The 19,029-nt window shown below is 38.6% G+C and overlaps 1 protein-coding gene and 1 long non-coding RNA gene across 10 annotated transcripts in view; one reads left to right on the plus strand and one right to left on the minus strand.

The window, feature by feature from the left end:
- The window catches only part of MAP3K20 (mitogen-activated protein kinase kinase kinase 20), a 184,714-nt gene that overhangs the window by 113,745 nt on the left and 51,940 nt on the right, over positions 1-19,029 (plus strand). For all 7 annotated transcript variants that reach the window (XR_008295443.1, XM_027055471.2, XM_027055472.2 and 4 more), the window contains exons 8-10: positions 3,822-3,908; positions 9,744-9,818; positions 14,615-14,721. Coding sequence is in view for 6 of the 7 variants with exons in the window: in XM_027055471.2 (XP_026911272.1) it covers positions 3,822-3,908; positions 9,744-9,818; positions 14,615-14,721 (269 nt within the window). In the remaining variant the exon portion in view is untranslated. The remainder of the gene's footprint in view (positions 1-3,821; positions 3,909-9,743; positions 9,819-14,614; positions 14,722-19,029) is intronic.
- LOC106987976 (uncharacterized) overlaps positions 1-19,029 on the minus strand; it is a 138,572-nt gene that overhangs the window by 11,029 nt on the left and 108,514 nt on the right. For 2 of the 3 annotated variants that reach the window (XR_003418801.2, XR_008295445.1), the window contains one exon: positions 12,777-18,338. This is a non-coding gene — a long non-coding RNA (uncharacterized LOC106987976). Of the gene's footprint in view, positions 1-10,995; positions 11,246-12,776; positions 18,339-19,029 lie in introns of those variants that run through there. The other variant, XR_008295444.1, reaches the window with a different exon arrangement.

Genomic DNA, 19,029 nt, shown 5'->3' on the forward strand with positions numbered 1-19,029 from the left:
CTAAAACAGTATCTTAGAGAGGTTTACTTGGAACTCTGGTTATCCTTACCCATAGCTTTATCAACAAAATTCCATTCAGAAAATTGCACATACACTAACTTAAGTATAAATGAAAATTCAAGATTTTATTTAATTCCAACCTATTCCCATTCTGTTCTTGATAAACACCATTTAGTAAAAGAAATAGTACAAGGCATGCTCTTCAGAGTTTTTTGCTTAAGCAATCATAGCATTTTTAAAAAATGAAGAAAACATTACATGGTCAAAGTAGGTATTACCTAAAAGAGCAGTAGCGAATGGTTGTTAAGGTAGGGGCATGTTGGTTTTAGAAGTTTGTAATGCATAGACTTTGAAAGAGAGACCTACCTAGGAAAGCAAGGTGGTTGGTTATTTAGAACTTCTGATCTCCTTTCAAAAATGAGTGAGTAGCTAGAACCACTTGTCATTGAAGTATCTCTTTGCATAGAACAGAATTCCCATAGCTCATTGAAAATCCATCCTGGTCATTGAGCCCCGACACACATACATACATAGCAGTCACATACAGATGAGTAAGACCATAATAAAAGAGTTGTCCTTTTTTGAAATCCACCTCAAAAAAAAAAAAAAAAACTAGTATGTTTTTGCTTTTCATGTTTCTATTTTTTTCAGACTTGCTATAGTAACAGTCCCCAGTATCGTCCAAGTCCCTGGCCCTCTGTAGCTTGATAAACCTGTGTGGCTTCTTAGCACATGGCAACACTAACAGCCTGGTACAGCCTTAAAAATAAATGTGACACAAATCCCCGAAATGGATCTTGTGGTCCTTGCTTCTAAGCTGACAGACTCTGCTAGGCAGGCGATTGTTTCTGTCTCCATTTTACAAGAAAGGAGATTGTGCTACCCCCTTAGGGTGATTTCTCTTGAAGGACCAAACCAGAGGAGTGTGTAGTATGTTATCCACAAAAAAGAAAAGGCTGGAGGAAACCAAAAATCATTGAAAGAATAAGCCTTCTGAGAACACAAGGCCTCGCCACTCTTTAGAAACAAAGCTCTCCTAATGACAATGCAGACAGGATTAGCTTCTCAGAAGCTTCTGAGCCAGAACCACTATTTGAAAATAGAGTGGCTTAAGAGGGAGCATCACTGCCTCACTTGTCTATGAGCCCCGTTCCAGAACCAACCCGGCTCAGGTAATGGCTTTCCATTGTTTGTAAAAGAAAAGGCAGGAAAAGTACACAGCCTTGTCCAAGTTTCTCTGCAAGCTGAAAATAGAAAATTTTCCTTGTGAGCACAATTTAAACGTGAGCACGTCTCAGTATAGAATGAGTTGGAAAGTATTTTTAAGGGGAAAGATCACAATGTTTGGCCTGCATCCCCATCACTGGTATTTTCAGGCATAGTTTAATATATTTTTAGACCTCCAAATGACTTCCTCCACAAAGGACTTTTTTGTGCCAAACGTCATTGTGTTTCATGTAGAAACAGCTGTTGTCCTATATCATACCACCTATGTTTTGATACACGCCTACACCTGGTGAATTAGTAACAGGGCATCGCGGCAGGTGCTGGTGCTGGACTTCACCTAAAGAGCCCAGCGGCTCACGGTGCCCTGTCCAGATCCCACACGTATGTGGCTGTCACAGGGACCCTCAGCTGCAGGAGCATATCTGAGATACAGAGAGGGACTAAAAATGAAACTCTTATGTTTCCAGTGTTAGAATTCTTGGAGAAATAGAACTCAGATCTTTGTAGATTTTGGCTATTTTCCAACTGAATATTTTGGAACAGAGAATGACAGAAATCTTTTCCTGTATTACTTCCCAAGCTCTTGGTTTTGCATTTTACCTCATACAACGCAGTCAGCCTTCACGTGTGCGCCTGTGCAATGGGTTGTGCGTGCAGGCCACACTCAGAAAACGGGATGCAAGGCCACTTACCTCGACATTTGGGGTCGATTCACTGTACTCTTTCTCCTGAAGAAGGCCAAATCCTTCCATTTGCTTGCTGTTCATATCCCTTCCCCTCCACAATCCTAGCATCAGGGGAGTGGTAATTGCACTGAATGGAGGGGCTTCATTTCCTGTTCGTCTCCCTCCCCTGTGCAGGCGGGGTCCCAGGGGTGATTGCATACCTGTTCTGGTCTTCCTCAGCTTCCTTTACTTATAGTGCTTACTAGAATCATCCCCTTCTGGGATGCCCCTTACCTTTTCCTAATCACTTCTGTGACTCAAATAGAATTATTCAGCAGCTCTTCTAAAGAAGCACCTTACACACTTGATTAAAAGCCGAAAGAGGCTGCAGCGAATTTTTTTTCTCCTGCTTGAGCAGCATCTGCCGATTTCCCTGATTTTCCTGCTAATTATCTTCGTATTAGCCGGAGTTCATTTAACACGTTCTGATTCAAATATGACCGAGCGCTGGCTGAGGGAGCAGTGGATATAGAGTTAAAGGTTTGTAGGACCTGCTTGAATAGGTGTCCTCAGTCAACATTCTTATTTAGAAATGGCTTTTGTTTTGTTTTTAGGACAAGAGAAATCTAAATCAAAACCGAATTCATTTGCTTCTCACCTCTGCCATGGCTCCACACCTGCACTATGACTCGTCACATTCTCTCTCATACTGCAGCCTTCTCTTCTCTAGCGTTATGTCAGGTTAAGAGCTTGACCTTTAGGGCAAGGCAGCAAGTGCCAATTGATGCAGAGTGTCTTTCGGCAAGTTTAATTTAACTTTCTTAGGCCTTAGTTTCCTCATCTGTAAAATGAGGATAATATCTGTTCGATGGGGTTGATATTAATCATGGTAACATGTGTAAAGGGTTCAACAGAGCATCTGGAACATAGTCACTCAATAAGTGATAGTGGTGGTTATGGTGATTTACGGGTAAAATTGTAATTGTGTTTGCACTTCACCGAATGTTGATAGACTGATTTTGATGTTCATTTCTATAGAGAAAGTCACCTGAATATAAAAATCTCCATTACTTAGTATTTTAAATGAAACCCAAAATATTGGCAGTTTTCAGCATTCCCAGCTTCAGTTTGCTTTCTTTGGGCATTCCAGTGCAGATTTATTAGTCATGCTGATCTCAAGGATTGTGGAGAGATGAACACACACATAAATTCACATACACACACACACACACACACACTCAGCCTATACTTATGAACATAAAGTATTTATTACATTTTAGAATATATAATAAATGATGTTATAGGGGGAAGAAAATTAATACCTTAGACCGACTTACTTTGAGAGCACTTTCTCCAAAAACACAAAATTTAAATGTTACAGTTTTTGCAAGTACCTATTATTATGGGGTGAAGGGTTTAGCCAGTGATTCGGATTTAGAGCTCAATTTTTCTTTTATCAGCCATTACTGAACCTTTAAAACTACAGTTGAATTCCCAGTTATTATCTTATGGAGAAATTTATCGGCAATTGAAGGTGGAAAGAGTTTGACCAACAAAATGGAAAATCTAATTTGTGGGAATCTGTGAGAATTCTCGTAACTTACAAGATAAATTATGTAGGCCCATTGGTTTCATAAAATTTTAAGTCTGGCTCTAAATGTTCTGATTTCTAGTTTTTTTTTCTTTATAAAAATGAACAAAAAAATGTATGTATATGTTTATATGTATATGTGTGTGTGTATATATATATGTGTGTGTGTGTGTATATATATATATATATATATGAATATATACATTTTGCACAAGTTTCTACAGGTGGGGTTGGTTTTTGTCTGGTAATTGGATACAGTTAAATGTTAGATAAAGTTTCAGTAAAACACCAAAAATATAAAGTACAAGAATAAAAATTCCATTTTCTTTTTGTTCCAGGTTCTCTGGGAGATGCTAACAAGGGAGGTCCCCTTTAAAGGTTTGGAAGGATTACAAGTAGCTTGGCTTGTAGTGGAAAAAAACGAGGTAAGACTACGATTCTCCATTCAGGTACATAGATCAGAAAACAGTATTGGGGTTTTGCAAAAGACTTTTTCATCTTCTTCAAATTGAAAGTAAGTTCACGCTTATGGAAAGATTAGCAGTAGGAGCTAACACAAAGGGTCAAAGTGATGTTATTCCTCATGAATGGACCCTTTACATCTAATTGTTGCAGCTTCACGTCGTGATGCTGTAGATCAAAAATTGTACAAGTACTGTACTAGTTTCTCAGTCTCAATTGTAAAACCTAGGGGTTTGTTCTTAGTGATGAAAGAAGCCATTGCGTCCAAGGTAGGGGAACAGTTTAACTCCATCTCCTGCGTTTAGGACATCTTTTTTACTGGCCGGGAGTTGATATATCTGTAAGAGACCTTCAGCTACTTCAACTTACCTCTCCCAGCAGGAGTCACTATAGTACAAGAAACTGTCGCTTAGATGAGAATTTCAAAAATAAAAGAAGAAAAAATAGTTTCAAAAAAGGGAAAAATTACAGTTTTGCCACCTACGTTGAACACTACATTGAAGATGAGCTCCTCACTGGAATTGGCGAGGCAGTGGCATAACTGTTCCCTTCTTCATGCAGAGCCTTTCCATTTCAAAAGAACTTCAGTGGCGTAAACACCGTTTGTGCTGTGTCCCCAGCCTCGCTTTTCTTCTTCCCACAAATTGAGGCTTTCAGTTAGTTGGACCTATGAGCCTACATCAGAGAACGTGGTACATTCATATCAAAGAGAGCAACTACATTTTGAAAGGTTTAAAATTGTGACTGAAATGCACAGGCATGGAAATCCTCAGCATAAGGATGAAGCATCCAATATCAAGGTACTAGGAGAACTTAGATCAAGTAATGGAAGCATGCAGTTGTCTTTGCAATGCAAAACAACCTTATTTCACAAACCTTCATTTCCAGACCTTATCTGTGCCCTCCACAGAAGGTAAGAGTGTAACCTTAGCATAAAATAATTTGCAAAAAGGTTGACTGTATAGAGATAGTCCTTTTTCATGCTTTAAAAGAATTGGATTGATTTGCTCCCCATGTGAGTGCAGGAACAGACTAGATTAACCAAAAAGCTGCTATTGACTAAGAGAAACCATGTTTCCATAGTTTAGATCACATAATCCAGCTACCTTATTAATTTGTCCTCCTGAGCTATTGAGAGCGGATGAAATGTTCATGATAGCTGAACTTGATGGGAGAGAGCTGCCAATTTAAGAAAAAGGAAAAGGAGTTATATTCAAGAACGTGTCTTGCTCAGTGTTTCACAGGAGCTGTTCTGTTTTAATTAAATGTCATGGTTATTCCTGGTGTGCTATTAAATCAGACCTGGTACATAGAATAACTGATATTTTCATGATAGGAGAACCCACTTGTTTCTGTTCAGTTTCTTTTGCCAGTGAGGTGATCAGATGTTTGGTTCTGGGGTTACAAATGAGAGGGAAGAAAATTATTGACCCAATGTTGACTTTGGAGCAGAACACTCCATGTAATTTGTTTCCCTCTATGTTGTTCCAAGATAAACTAGAAGAAAGTTTTTTAAAAGCCAACTGGGCCCTCCAAATATGTCTAAGAAAAACGAATTAATATTTAAAAATAGTACTTCATCTAAAGGATGGCAGAAGAGGTGTGAATCTGAAGCACTTTCAAAACATTGGAGTATCTCTCAAGGATTATTAAAGCTGTTGAGAAAAATGAATTTAGAAACTGCCTTTGGATAGCAGGCTTGAGGGCTGGGAATCACCCATAATCTTCAGAACCTCCCCACCATGTACAGGAAAGAGGCTATCTCCCCCCTTTCCCTGAAGGATTCCCTAGAGTAGGTTGTACTGTTTTATCCATGGTGTACATGATGGCCAGCTAATAACTGACGGAGACTACTCAGACCCCTCCCATTCTGGACATAGAATAGCAAATTGAAAGACCCCCCCCGCCCACGGTGACACAAGTTTTCCCAACTTTCCACTGAACTTGAGGAAATTTGGGTATTATGAGGATATTTCTCTCTCTACTCTCATTCTACATATTTATTTGTCAAAAATAGGGCAGTTTAGCTGTAAATTCCATTGTCATCATTCGGGAAGGAGTCTTCATTTCATCTCATAAACGTAGACACTTATTACCAAAACAAATTCTACTGACATAACATTAAAATAATTGCCAAGTCTCAACTGGCAGTTTGTAGAGAACAAACTGAGGGTTGCTGGAGGAGGGGATGGGTTACACGGGTGATGGGTATTAAGGAGGGCGCTTGTTGTGATGAGCTCCAGGTGTTATGACGTAAGTGTTGAATCACTAAATCCTATACCTGAAACTAATAGTACACTGTATGTTAACTACCTGGGACTTGACTTAAAGCTTGAAAAAAATTTGCCAAGGATTTATTTAATTTCATAATAAAATCGAGACTTTGATTTAAATGTAATTTCCAAAATCCTTTCAACTTCTAATTATTTTAATTCACTTATTTTTACTTTGGAATATCTTGGGTTCTTGAGTTGAAAAGAGCAAGCTGTATTTTTTTTTTTTAACAGGCCTCATTTAAGTAAAGAATGATGTGTTTAAACTTAGCGAGACACTTTAAATGTAAGCTACTCATGCTAGAATGCACCTGTATTCAAATATTAGAATTGTCTTTTCTTTTTAACTTTTATTTTGAAATAATCATAGACTCACAGTAAGTTGCAAAAATATTGGAAGGGATTCTGTGTATCCTTCACCCAGCTTCTACCACTGGTGAGATACAGGTGTAGGCCAATACCAAAACCAAAAAGTTGACATTGATACATTACTCTCAACTAGACTCTAGACCTTATTTAGTTTCACCATTTAGGACTGCTTTTTGGATCCGTAGGAAGATCAATACTTTCTAAAAATATCTGAAGGTCTTTGCTTCTAAGTGCTTAATAATGAAATAAGGCCTTCAAACAATTTTTCCTAATATTAAATCCTATTAAAACTAGATACATAAAGCACTGTTAAAGCAAACAGTGAATCCTTACAGAAGTCCTGAAAGTAGGAGGGTATTGCTAGTAAATTTCATAATTCTTCCAGACATGTATGTTTGCCTTTGTTATTTCCATAAAACTCAATTAGTGGTCATTCAGAATATTCTAGCAGGATAATTTCTATCTTTACAAGTACTTAGATTCTTACAAAATGTGTTTTGTTCTTAGTAGCAAAGCTACTATTCTTAATAGAAATCCTCAAAAAGCTTAATCCATTGTTGACTATACTTTAGAAAAAGATAAATTATTAAGAGTAATTTTTTGCATTTTATGTAGAAAATGGTGCAAAAAGGAGTATGACCTTTAAAAAATGTCATGCATAACTTAGTGTTTGGGAAATATTTTAATTTAAATTTGAAACTTTTAAAATCTTACCGTTTTGAAGTGTTGCAAATCTATTGCTAATATTCTGGCCATTTCAGGATGTTTTAATGCAGTAGGAATACCCACAATTAGGTAATCAGGACTTAAATGCTTTGGATTCCCTTTTAAAGTACTTTATATATATATATATTTTTAAGTACTTTTTGACGCACCAAAATAATCCCTTACATTAGCGCGTGAGTTTAGATTTAGCTGATATTTGACCATATCAGATAACTTAAAATAATTATATCTTATTTCATAATGTCTCAAGATTCAGTAGCTAAAAAGTTTTTCAGTGAGAAAAGATGACAGAAAATTAACATCCATATTCGTCCAGGTCACATTTCAGTTCTTAGAAAAAATGTGAGAAAGTTATATTGAAAATGTTACCTTTTATGAGAAATTTTTTTGCCATGGAGTGGATTCAGCTGAATAGTTGCAATCACTTCGTTTTTCTTAGTTGCTACTCCCAACCAGCCATCATGTGTGTGTGTGTGTGTGTGTGTGTGTGTGTGTGTGTGTGTGTGTGTTTAAGTAAACACCCGATTTTCCTTTTGATCTTCCTCAAAAGGTTTCCAGTACAATAGGAGTACGGTTTACCATATATTACAGTAAAATAAGAGTGCAGGTTACTACATCTCCTCTGTTCTATGTAATCAATTAAAAAGATGTTTAGCATACCTTTAGCTTGGAGAGGGCTGTTTTGTTTAAAACTTGGTTCTAAGGTTTTATTTTGGTTTATTTTGATTTTAAGGTTATCTGTAATTCTAAATATAGATCATCTGTTTTCCTGCCAGAATAACTCTTTTTCTAGTTTTATACACAATCTCCCCCAAATCCAAATAAATTCAGTTTAAGCTTTTTATTTACAAAACTTCTTCAGTAAACAATACTGTGGAATAAATCTCAGTCCTTCTTCGTGCAGCAGTTCTCAGCTCACACCCAGCGCTCTTTTGATAACAACCCTGTTAATGGTCCCTCTACTTCCCTGAAGTGAAATTCAGAGGTAGTGCAACCTACCCATTATACACATTATATTTTAAAGTTAACATAATGCTCTAACGGTAACAAAGAAGAAATCGACGAAAAAGGTATTGCAATGTATAAATGCACAGGCATGGCCACAAGAGAGGAGAGTGTGGAACAATTTTAGATGCCTGTCCCTGCAGGTAAATAGGATTCAACAGCTACACATGCAGAGTCGAGCTGAATTGTATCAGTGATTCCAGCAGCATGAGCAATGCTGTTGCAGGTGATGTTTTCCAAACATCTCGGTAAGGTTATGAGTACTGCAAAGATCAGTCTGCCCTTGATTTATCTTATTTAGTAGTTGCATTCTTAATTCATTGTATTTTAAAACTGCTCAAAAAATGTGTTTATAAATCCAAGAGCGAGTCTGAGGTCAGAAAATGATAAACCTTGTTGTTTGCACCCAGAGCATCTGGAGTTTAGTGGAGTATGAGGGAGTACTTAATCAGGGATTTACAACACAGTGAAGGATGTCTAGTACTCTTGACCCATGCCAGGTGCAGCCCTCCAGTCTTTAAAACAAACAAAAAATGCCTCTGCAGATCTCTAGAGAGCCTCCAGGGACATCGCAAGTCTAGAGAACCACTTGTATATAATGTTGGAACGGGACTGATCCTCACATTATAATCCCTGTTGTGTCCAGTCCCTGCGGTTTACCCGTAAGGGGTCATACATTCAGGATATCCTCTTTGGGGGTGCCTGGGTGGCTCAGTTGGTTGAGCGTCCAACTTCAGCTCAGGTCATGATCTCGCGGTCCGTGAGTTCGAGCCCCGCGTTGGGCTCTGTGCTGACAGCTCAGAGCCTGGAGCCTGTTTCGGATTCTGTGTCTCCCTCTCTCTGACCCTCCCCCGTTCATGGTGTGTCTCTCTCTGTCTCAAAAATAAATAAACGTTAAAAAAAAAAAAAGAAAAAGAAAAAACAATATCCTCTTTGCTGATGAGAAAAGGCATACTTCTTTAAAATTCTCTCTTTGACGGTCTCTGCAGAAGATGCTTTCAGAGTTGTACACCTCCTGCCAGAGCCAAGCTGGTTGCCTGGCTGCCCGACCTGTCTGCAGATTTCGTAGTTGTCTATGAAAGAATGGTGATAGGTTTGTGGTTTTGCAGTGTGTATTTCTGTTCCCCCTTGCCCCTGTCCTACTGTAGTTTCTTTTAGACTTGTGTCTAGGTTTTTTTGGATTTGTTGTGCTGAATCCAACTTCTCCATCCACTTGGATACCGTTTTGGAAGAAAAGTAGCATCAGTGTCTTTAGAGATTAGATATTATGAATCTAAACGTAAATTCTTACTTGCCATGTATCAATCAATGGAAGTTTTAAAGTTAATGACTTATTTATGCTCTTAAATTAACTTTTATGACCTTTCAGTATTTGCTTACCTTAATGAGTCAATCCTTGTGTTGTTTTTCCTTTCTCTGTGGTAGAGATTAACCATTCCAAGCAGTTGCCCCAGAAGTTTTGCTGAGCTGTTACGTCAGTGTTGGGAAGCTGATGCCAAGGTATATAAATAAATATTCTTTTGGTCGTTGTTCAGAATTCTGAAATTTCACGTGTTTTCTTGGTTTTGAGTTTCTAAAACTTGGAGTAAGAAGATTCCTTACAAAGCAAGCTGAATTGCTGCTTCTGTGAGTCCCGGATGGACGGTAAAGGCTTTCGGTTGATATCTGTTCATCTTGATCCTTAGAAACTCATTACTGGCTTTCTTACAGCATTCTGGCACTCTTGACTCAATGGAAAGAATTGCATTCCTTTGTTTTTAATCTCTAATAATAAGTATTGCACTTTCATGTTATAAAAATGGCTAGCACACAGTGCTCATTATATGCCAGGCACTGCTCCAAGCACTTTATGCACATTTGCTCATTTGTTCCTTAGAATACCTCTATGAAATAGGTTGTGTTATGACACTCATTTTACAGATGAAGGGTCAAGGCACACAGAAGGTAAGTAATGCTCAAGGCCACAGGTTAGTACATGGTGAGACTGGAGAAGGATCCCAAGCAGTCTGAACCAAAGACCAGGCAAAAGTAGCACTTCTAGAGAAACTAGACTCGTGATGTTTTTTAAGCTATCACAATAGAGTTGGAGACATTCCAGAACGTAGACTTTCATGTGGTTATCACATTTGAGCATGAAGGCCCATTTCCTTTCCCTGCAAAGATCATTTTAAAAGACTCTCACATACATACGGAAATATTTATAGATAAAATGATAGGCGAGTCTTGGAGTTGCTTCAAAATAAAGTGAAAGGAAATAGATGGTGGTGTAGATTAAACAAGATTGGCCACAGATAATTTTTGAAGCCACGTGATAGGTATATGGAGGCTTGTTACGTTGTTCTGCGTTTGTATATGTTTGTAATTTTTCATATTAAAAAGTTAGAAAGTAAAACAACATCACAGAAGAGAAAGACTCAAGAAAGGAACTAATCTTATAGTTCGAATTTGTCCACTGTCACTGAAATCTATTGCGAACTGACTTTTTTAAACAGATCTAAGACTTAAGAATGGAATTTCTTCCTTAATTTAAACTCCGTTCCAATCTGGCCCAGGAAGAATGCATGATGGTAACACAGTCTGTTCTATAGCATGTGTTTCTCTAGCGGGAATAATGCATAAACCACGGGTAAGTCTGAGAAACATGTTCGTGTAACACAGAATTCATGCTGAGTCATACCTGTTACCTAGCACGTCGACCCACACCATCAAGTGAGAACAGCTCAACACCAAGTACAGTTTGCAGAGCAGCAAGGGACACAGATCTGTGAGGCGCCTCCGCCCACGTGCTCCCTCGTGGCTGGGTGGCCACGCTTTGTCTTGGAGGAGTTTGTGGCTGGGTCTTCCCTGACTTGCACATGTCCCCTTGGCCCTGGTAACCAGCAACCTCAATCTTTGCTTTCACTCCTGTTCATCAAACTACCTTCACCCTTTTTAAAAGGAGAATCTTTTATTGACTTCATAATGTTTTTTATTAATGAATTTATGGGCGCCTGAGTGGCTCAGTTGGTTGAGCGTCCAACTTCGGCTCAGGTCATGATCTCACGGTTCGTGAGTTCGAGCCCCGTGTCAGGCTCTGTGCTGACAACTCAGAGCCCGGAGCCTGCTTCGGATTCTGTCTCCTTCTCTCTCTGCCCCTCCCCACTTGTGCTCTCTGTCTCTCAAAAATAAATTTAAAAATGTAAAACCAAAAAAAAAAAAATTGAAAAAAAAGAATTTAACATTTTAAAAATTCTGTTAGTATTTTTATTTACTATGATTGTTTTTATTAGTATTCAGTGACAAAGCTGTATAGGTTTGGAATGGTCTGTCCCGCCTCTGTTCGCAGAATATGGGGTTTTGAAGCACTAAGAGAAATGCCTGCACTTTGCAGCTAATCCAGTAGAAAATGTAAGCAGCTATTTGCAAGTTTGCTCTAGAACATATATATTTTTTTAATGCTGTCATACCACCTTTTCCATACTGTACCAGTTACACGTCCATTGTGGCATATATAGTCATTTTGGTGGTATTTTTCTCTCTGATACTTAAATAAAAATTTTACCTGAAATTATTTGCATTGAATTCGATTAACACAACTAAATCTCTGTAACTGCAATTATATCTCAGTATGCAAAGCAGGTTTTGAATTTCTTAATCGGAAGCTCCGTACTTCAGTAATTAAAATTCTAAGAATATACAGTTTGGTGCATTAATGAAATGGTAGTGTAAACACCTAACACAGGAAGGACAACACAGGCCCGGTGAAGCCATCAAGTTGGCATGTCTTTAACATGTAGCCAGCTTACCCTTCTTTGGCACGAGAGGAGTCTTGTATTCTAGCCAGGTGAAGTATAAAGTTTAAGACTGATTTTTATTTCCTACATTCAAGGCATTTTATTCTGATACAACTAATACATTCCTTCTGTATTTCATTGTACATCCAGCTGCGGCCCATGCTTCCAGCTCTCATGGTTGATCTCCAGCCATACCTTCCACACATCCCTTCCCTGGGCGTGCCCTCCTGTTTTCTTTCTTCCTTTGATTACTTCAACATCAAGCCCTCCCTGACTATTCTGTTTACTGCAGCCCATACTTGGTACTCCTGTTCCTAAACCACAATCTGGGCTAAGGCCTTACCTTTTGCTGTTGTATTTTTTAAAATCTCTTTTCTGTCTAAATGGACTGCTGTCTCTTTGAGGGCACAGTGCTACCTTTGGCACCTTCCACACATTTAGTAAGTGGGTGCCCAACGTGTTAACTCAAGTAGCCAGACCAAGGCACATTTTAGTTCTCTGGCTAGAAGTCTGTAGCAATTCAGCCAGAAGTTGATGCCACTCCTGTGCACATATATAGAGCCATGACTGGTTACAAACCTTTCCTTTTTTTCCCAGCCTTTATGCTTTAAAGACATAGATAAAAAAAATATTCAGCTCACCTGTAGAAAAATGTTCTTTTGCAATGAGGAGGCGAAAGAGAATACAAGAGAAAGCTATTAGGTAAATGTCAAGTCATGCCAATGGCTTACACCAGGTGCTCAAAGTAGTTTATCAAAGAAAAAAAGAAGTAAAGGTGGGTAGTTTCCAGTTCTAAACTGGCATTTCTAAATAAGAAAAGAATAAAGCCCGGAGTTTGATAGGAATATCTTACTCTCGTGTGATAAAACATATTGAAAGGTTTAAGAGCCTTGCCCCTGATTTAGTAACTTGCTTCCCGTGTGACACTGGGCAATCCATATTTTTCTGAGATTTTCCTTATCTACAAAATGGAGATAATAAATAATGTATATAAATGCTTAATAAATGGCCCTAGGTGTAATTTTTTTAATGTAAGCAAAACCTACGTGAATACTAAAGGGAATGTAGGCCTGGGCCAAATACTGTATTCTGCAATCAGAATATCTATAAACCATCATCACCACAAAATTCTATATTGTTGTTGTTTTTCAAACGTTCACTTTGATAATTTCCATCTAATTGTGTATTCTACCTATAAAATTAAGGTTTTTCTAGGGGTACTTGTCACCTACTTACAAAAGAGTTTTACTTTATTTCAAGAATGATTAAATGTAGGGAAAAATATTCTTAGCCGCTCACTGCTTTTCCATGCAAAATGAAAATCCTGTATTATATAATTAGTTCCTGTGCAAACAATTAAAACATTTTTCCTTTTACAGCCTGACACGTGGTAGGAGAAATTAAAATAGGAATAAAGTTAAGACTGTATTTTTCAAATTTCCTACTTAAGGCATTTTCTTCTTTGCTTATTACAAGGCTTACTGTGTATCAGCGACACTTAGCTACTTAGGCCCTCTTCTTACACACACACATACAGGCACACACGCCCTTAAAAGAATACAATGAAGGCAGAATTCAGAATGAATAGCCCAGTTTTATATTCCTGAGAAGTAGAAAAATTGTCTTTCTTAAGGTAGGAAGCACTCAAGTCCTAAGAGCAAGCCACCTCAACGTTGTTCCTTCTTGTTTTTGTGCTCCTAAATTAAAATGCATGTTTTAATTGCTGCAACTGTAATTTGCTCAGAAATGGTATAATTATGAGGCATGATGAAGACAGAATGTGCATCATCCTTTTGTTATCTTTCTCCATTTTTGTTTTAACCTTTTGTCTCAGCCTTGGCTAGAGTCTAAGGCAACAGACAAGTGTGGTTACTGCTAAAGAAATGTGCCGAACCACCACTTTTTCAATTCCTAGTAAACTGTGCGTTAGAGCTTCCCGCTTCCCAAACTAGTTATGATGTGGAATCAACACTGCAGACAATGAAGTCATAATGACTTTAAAATGGGGGGCTTTTTCTATCAGCAAGTGGTTGAGGAAATTTTAGTAGTTCTAACAGAGGAAGTAGCTTCTCCCCCAACATTGTAAGAATGTTCAAACATACAGAAAAGTTGATTGAATTTTATGGCGAACACAGGTAGACCTGTCACCCAGACTCCACCATTACCTTTTACTAAACTTGCTGTATCACAAAGATTTTTAAAGGATTTAACTTTTCCCTTTTAGGACTCCTTAATCCTACCCAAAAGAGAATTTGTATTTTCCGTACCTAGAGAAAAACTGTAATTATTCCAGCCTTAGGCCACATGATAGAAAAATGACGAGACTATTCTTATAATTTATTGAAAATAAGGAATATGGTTCCCTTAAACCTGAGTAGTCAGACAGTTGTAATAACTAAGTCAGGACATGGCATGCTATTTTATTTTGTTATGGTATGTCAAGCTTATTTTTTTGCTTGTGGATTTTCTCTTAAAGACCTACTTTCTTAAGTCCCAACAAGTTTATTATTTTCTCTTTTTCAGAAACGGCCATCTTTCAAGCAAATCATTTCAATTCTGGAGTCCATGTCAAATGATACTAGCCTTCCTGACCAGTGTAACTCATTCCTGCACAACAAGGCAGAGTGGAGGTAGGTAAGCCTTGCACCAAGTCATGGCCTCTGACTTTAAAAGATCGGCCTCTGGCTTTAAAAGATCGGGTCCAGCTCCACTGAAGAAGAAAACCAGTGAACTTGATGACACTCTAGAGTTTTGTTTCTTATGTTAAAATTTTTTGGAGATCTAGTAAGTCCTCCATTGCATACGTCTAAGTATTTGGAAAGACTATTACAATCATATCTCCTGAGACCGAAGACAGTTACCAGACATTTCTCTGTACCATACACTCTGTATTAGGAAGTCTTGGCATCTGTCCAGTGAGAAATAAAAATATTATTTGCCTAGGAGTTTGCAGAGTACTGGATGTGTTGATGGAGGAGGTAGGGAGACTATAAAAACACTTTTAAAAGAAAACTATTGATGTTATGAATCCTACTAAATTTTGTCAAGTGGAAAGCAAACTTAATAATGAGAGAATTGTAATGTGTGAGTGGAAGGAGCAAGCCCAGGATGAGACAGTTGAGCCAGGTCACGTGCTGCAGTTATATAAATAGCATGTTTGGGAGCTGACATTATTCCTCCCTGACTCAGCAGAGATTTAAGTAACTTATCTCTGCTCCTGATAGCCTTGGCGGTAACGTGACGCCTTACGCCACCTGCTGATGCCCAATGAATACTGCATGCACCTTGGAAACATCGAGTTGTTCACTCCTGTTCTTAGACGTTTCCGTGGGCTTTCTGTATGATTCTTTTACAGTAACCTTATTGGTTTTTATTCTTTTGAAATCTCTATCTGAGGCCAGTGAGTTAAGTCAGTTTTTATTTAGGGAAACAAAAGTCATACCCTCTGCTCGAATGTAGGTATGAGGGGGTTTCGTTCTGGACTTAAATAATTAACAAAACATGTAAGTTAATACTTGTTTCCTACAGTAAGAGACCAGCACAAATTAATCAGATCACTCTTGTTTCAAATCCGTGTAAGGGATTACTCTAGTATAAAGGTCAATGCTGCACAAGACTCAGGAGACCCTTTGCACTCTGACCTCAGCAGCCTTACCGTAAGAGCATAGTTCTGCCTCTTAATTTCTGGCTTTTAGTCCCTCAGTAGATGCATACTTCTTCCTTGTTCAGAGTCCTTGCAAATGCAGTTTCTTCTATATAAAACGCGTCCCTTTCGGCAGCATACCACCCTTGACACCCACATCCAGCTTGGCTCCTAGTCATCATTTAGATAGCAACTGAAATAACGTGTATTTAAGGAAGTGTTTCTGACCCTGGATCAGATGAGGTTCTACTTTATGTGCCCTGAGAGCATCTCCTTTAGAACCTCTACTGCTATTGGAATTAATAAGTAATTCTGTAGTTTGCTGTTTTATCTGTACCTCTCTGGCTGAAATGTAAAAGGATCAGATAATCTTTTGTTCATTACTATACCTACAGCATCTAGAATGGGCCTTGAACACAGCAGTTGCTCGATAGATATCTGGGGAGGGAAACGCCATGGTGGCAGCAACAGTAAAAGACATTATGATATCATACAAGAGAATATAAATATGTAAGCTGATTTATTGACGGGTGTGTTTCTTACACTCATTCATTCACATACTCCAGAACCTCTGCCGAGGCAAGGCGCTCTTGTGTTGTGCCATGGTGATGAGCAGAACAGCCCTAGTGCATATGGAGTAGGGGGTCTAGCGTTGAACTACTGATTATAGATGCACAAGCAACTTATTATTACTACTTTGATAAGAATTATGACAGAGAATTACTGGACATCTGAGAGTATGCAACCATGAAATCTAGTCTGACGAAATAATAAAAGGATTTCCTGAGGAGATGCTGTTTGATCTGTTATCCAAAAGACTAGTGGGATTTTAAAATTAGTGTATTATAATAGCCTTGAGATATGATACTAAAACTATGCCAACAACATCAGAAAATAGGGGGACAGTTGGTAAATCTTCCATAGAAAAATGTAAAAACCTCCTTTTGGCAAAAGCAGTGCCCACCGTAAACTTCCAGGACAAATGCCACACTGCCGTAACTTCTTTCCCCCTAGATAGTAGCTTGGCAGTTCCGGAAGTTTTTGGTCTCAGGACTCCATTACACTCTGAAAAATTATTGAGGACTACAAAGAGCTTCAGTTGCAGTGAGTTAGATCTGTCAGTATTTACCACATTCAGAATTAGAACTGAGAAAAAATTTAAGTATGTAGCTCTTGATTCATTTAAGTAACAATAAATCCTGTCTCTGCACTCAGCCTGCGGCACTGGCACATATCGTGAAGCCTCTGGAAGGGTCTGTGCACTTGTGAGAGAATGAGAAAAGGCACGTCATGTCTTAATGTTGTTCTGAAAACCACTTTAATCTCTTCGATCCTTTGAAAAGCTCCCACGGGCCCCCAGATCACACTTGGAAGACTACGGTGGTAGACAGAGTTACTGCCTTTAAAATAACATTTTAATTATAGCATTCTAAAGGACATGAAAGGCATTTCACAAAAGGAGAACTCAAATGGCCAATAAACATATGAAAATATTTAACCTCACGTACAATCAAGCAACTATAAGGGAACATAATTCATTTGCCAGATTGGCAAAAATCTACATCATGAAAATATCCAGCATGATAAACTTTCTAGTACACTGCTGGTGAAACTACTACCTTTTTGGAGGACAGTCTGGCAGTATAGATCGGCTGCCTCCACTCCACCACTACCACTCCATTCCTGAGGAAATGAAAGGCTATACAAGAATGTACAGATACGCGCTTATCACAGCGTCATTTAGAATTGTAAATTAGAAAGGGCATGAGGTGCAATAGATTTTTGGTTTTTTGTGATTTTTATGGTTTTAACAACTGATGCTATCTCCATATACAGAATAGATGGAGCCGTTTATGATAATACAGATCTGATAAATGACTTACAAATAGAGGCTAGGGTCCAGTATGATTAGAATGATTGCATTTTTTGTACTATAAACATTTACGTTTAGATGGTATGTGTACCTAAAAGTGTCAAAAGGTCAGTGACACCAGTGGATAATTAAATTTGGGGAGAGTGTTTTCTATTTGGATAGCTTTATTTTCTACAAACCTGGATGGTTGAATAATAAATTTTTTTAAATGTCTAAAGATGAAAAGATGAGGGAAATAACATTGGTAATACATTGATGTGTTTTAGTAAAAAGCAAGCAGTTGCTTAGCTGGCTTCCTCCCTGGCTCCTCTGAGAAACCAGTTGATCCTGAGAGCTGGTGAGAGAATATGTTTCTTTACCTGAACCCTTAAACCAGTCTAAGAAGTAGCAGGGCTGTTTTATCTGAACGTGGCAATTGGTTAAAACCAGAGGGAATAATATTAGAGTAACAACACACACAACTGCCATTTATTATATTCTCACCAGATGCTCGTACTTTATCTGGATTATCTTTTTTAATCCATACGGCAATCCTGACTTCTGTCACAGAGCAAAATGAGATGGATGGACATGTTAGGTCACCTGCCCAAGATTACACTAAGAGCCAGTACCAGAACCCACGTGGTCTGGTCCCACAGGCCTGCTGTGGTGCGCGCTCTGCGCAGCGCTGCTCCCGGACCGTGGCCGGCGCCATACCATCCGGTCATGACCATGCAGAGTTCACTTGATTCCTTTGAGCAAAGAGAAATACGAGAGCGTGATTGTTCTAGGTTATGATCAAGGCAAAAACATCCCACTCTGTCCCACATACCAAAAAGAATCAAATGCTTTGTAACATCATCTGGATATTTCAAAGGGCAACACATTCAGACTGTCCTCTTTCTCCTGACTTTTGTCTTGTGTCTGAAACCACATGACTGCTGTTGAAAGCATGTGTAGGACATCTTGTGTTTCTGGGAAATGCTTGTTTTGTGGTAGAGCTTCCTTACACATAGACCAGATGAAACATTCTGTTTTAGAAAATTAAATGATTTTTATTACAATTCTAAATTTTATATTTAGTTTTGTTTTTTGAGAGAGAGAGAGACTAGGGGAGGGGCAGACAGAGAGGGAGAGAGAGAATCTTAGGCAGGCTGTACACCCAGCATGGAGACTGATGCGGGGCTCTATCTCACAACCGTGAGATCATGACCTGAGCCGAAATCAGGAGCTGAACACTAAACCGAATGAGCTATCCAGTTGCCCCTTAAAATTCTTTTTAAAGCTAGGTTATTTAAAACCATATAAACTATGTTCTTTCCAGGGTGCCTGGGTGGCTCAGTCGGTTAAGCATATGACTCTGGCGCAGGTCATGATCTCGCAATTCGTGGGTTTGAGCCACACGTCGGGATCTGTGCGGACAACTCAGAGCCTGGAGCCTGC

This window comes from Acinonyx jubatus, chromosome C1 (assembly GCF_027475565.1).
Source record: "Acinonyx jubatus isolate Ajub_Pintada_27869175 chromosome C1, VMU_Ajub_asm_v1.0, whole genome shotgun sequence".
In the NCBI taxonomy this organism is placed as follows: domain Eukaryota; kingdom Metazoa; phylum Chordata; class Mammalia; order Carnivora; family Felidae; genus Acinonyx; species Acinonyx jubatus.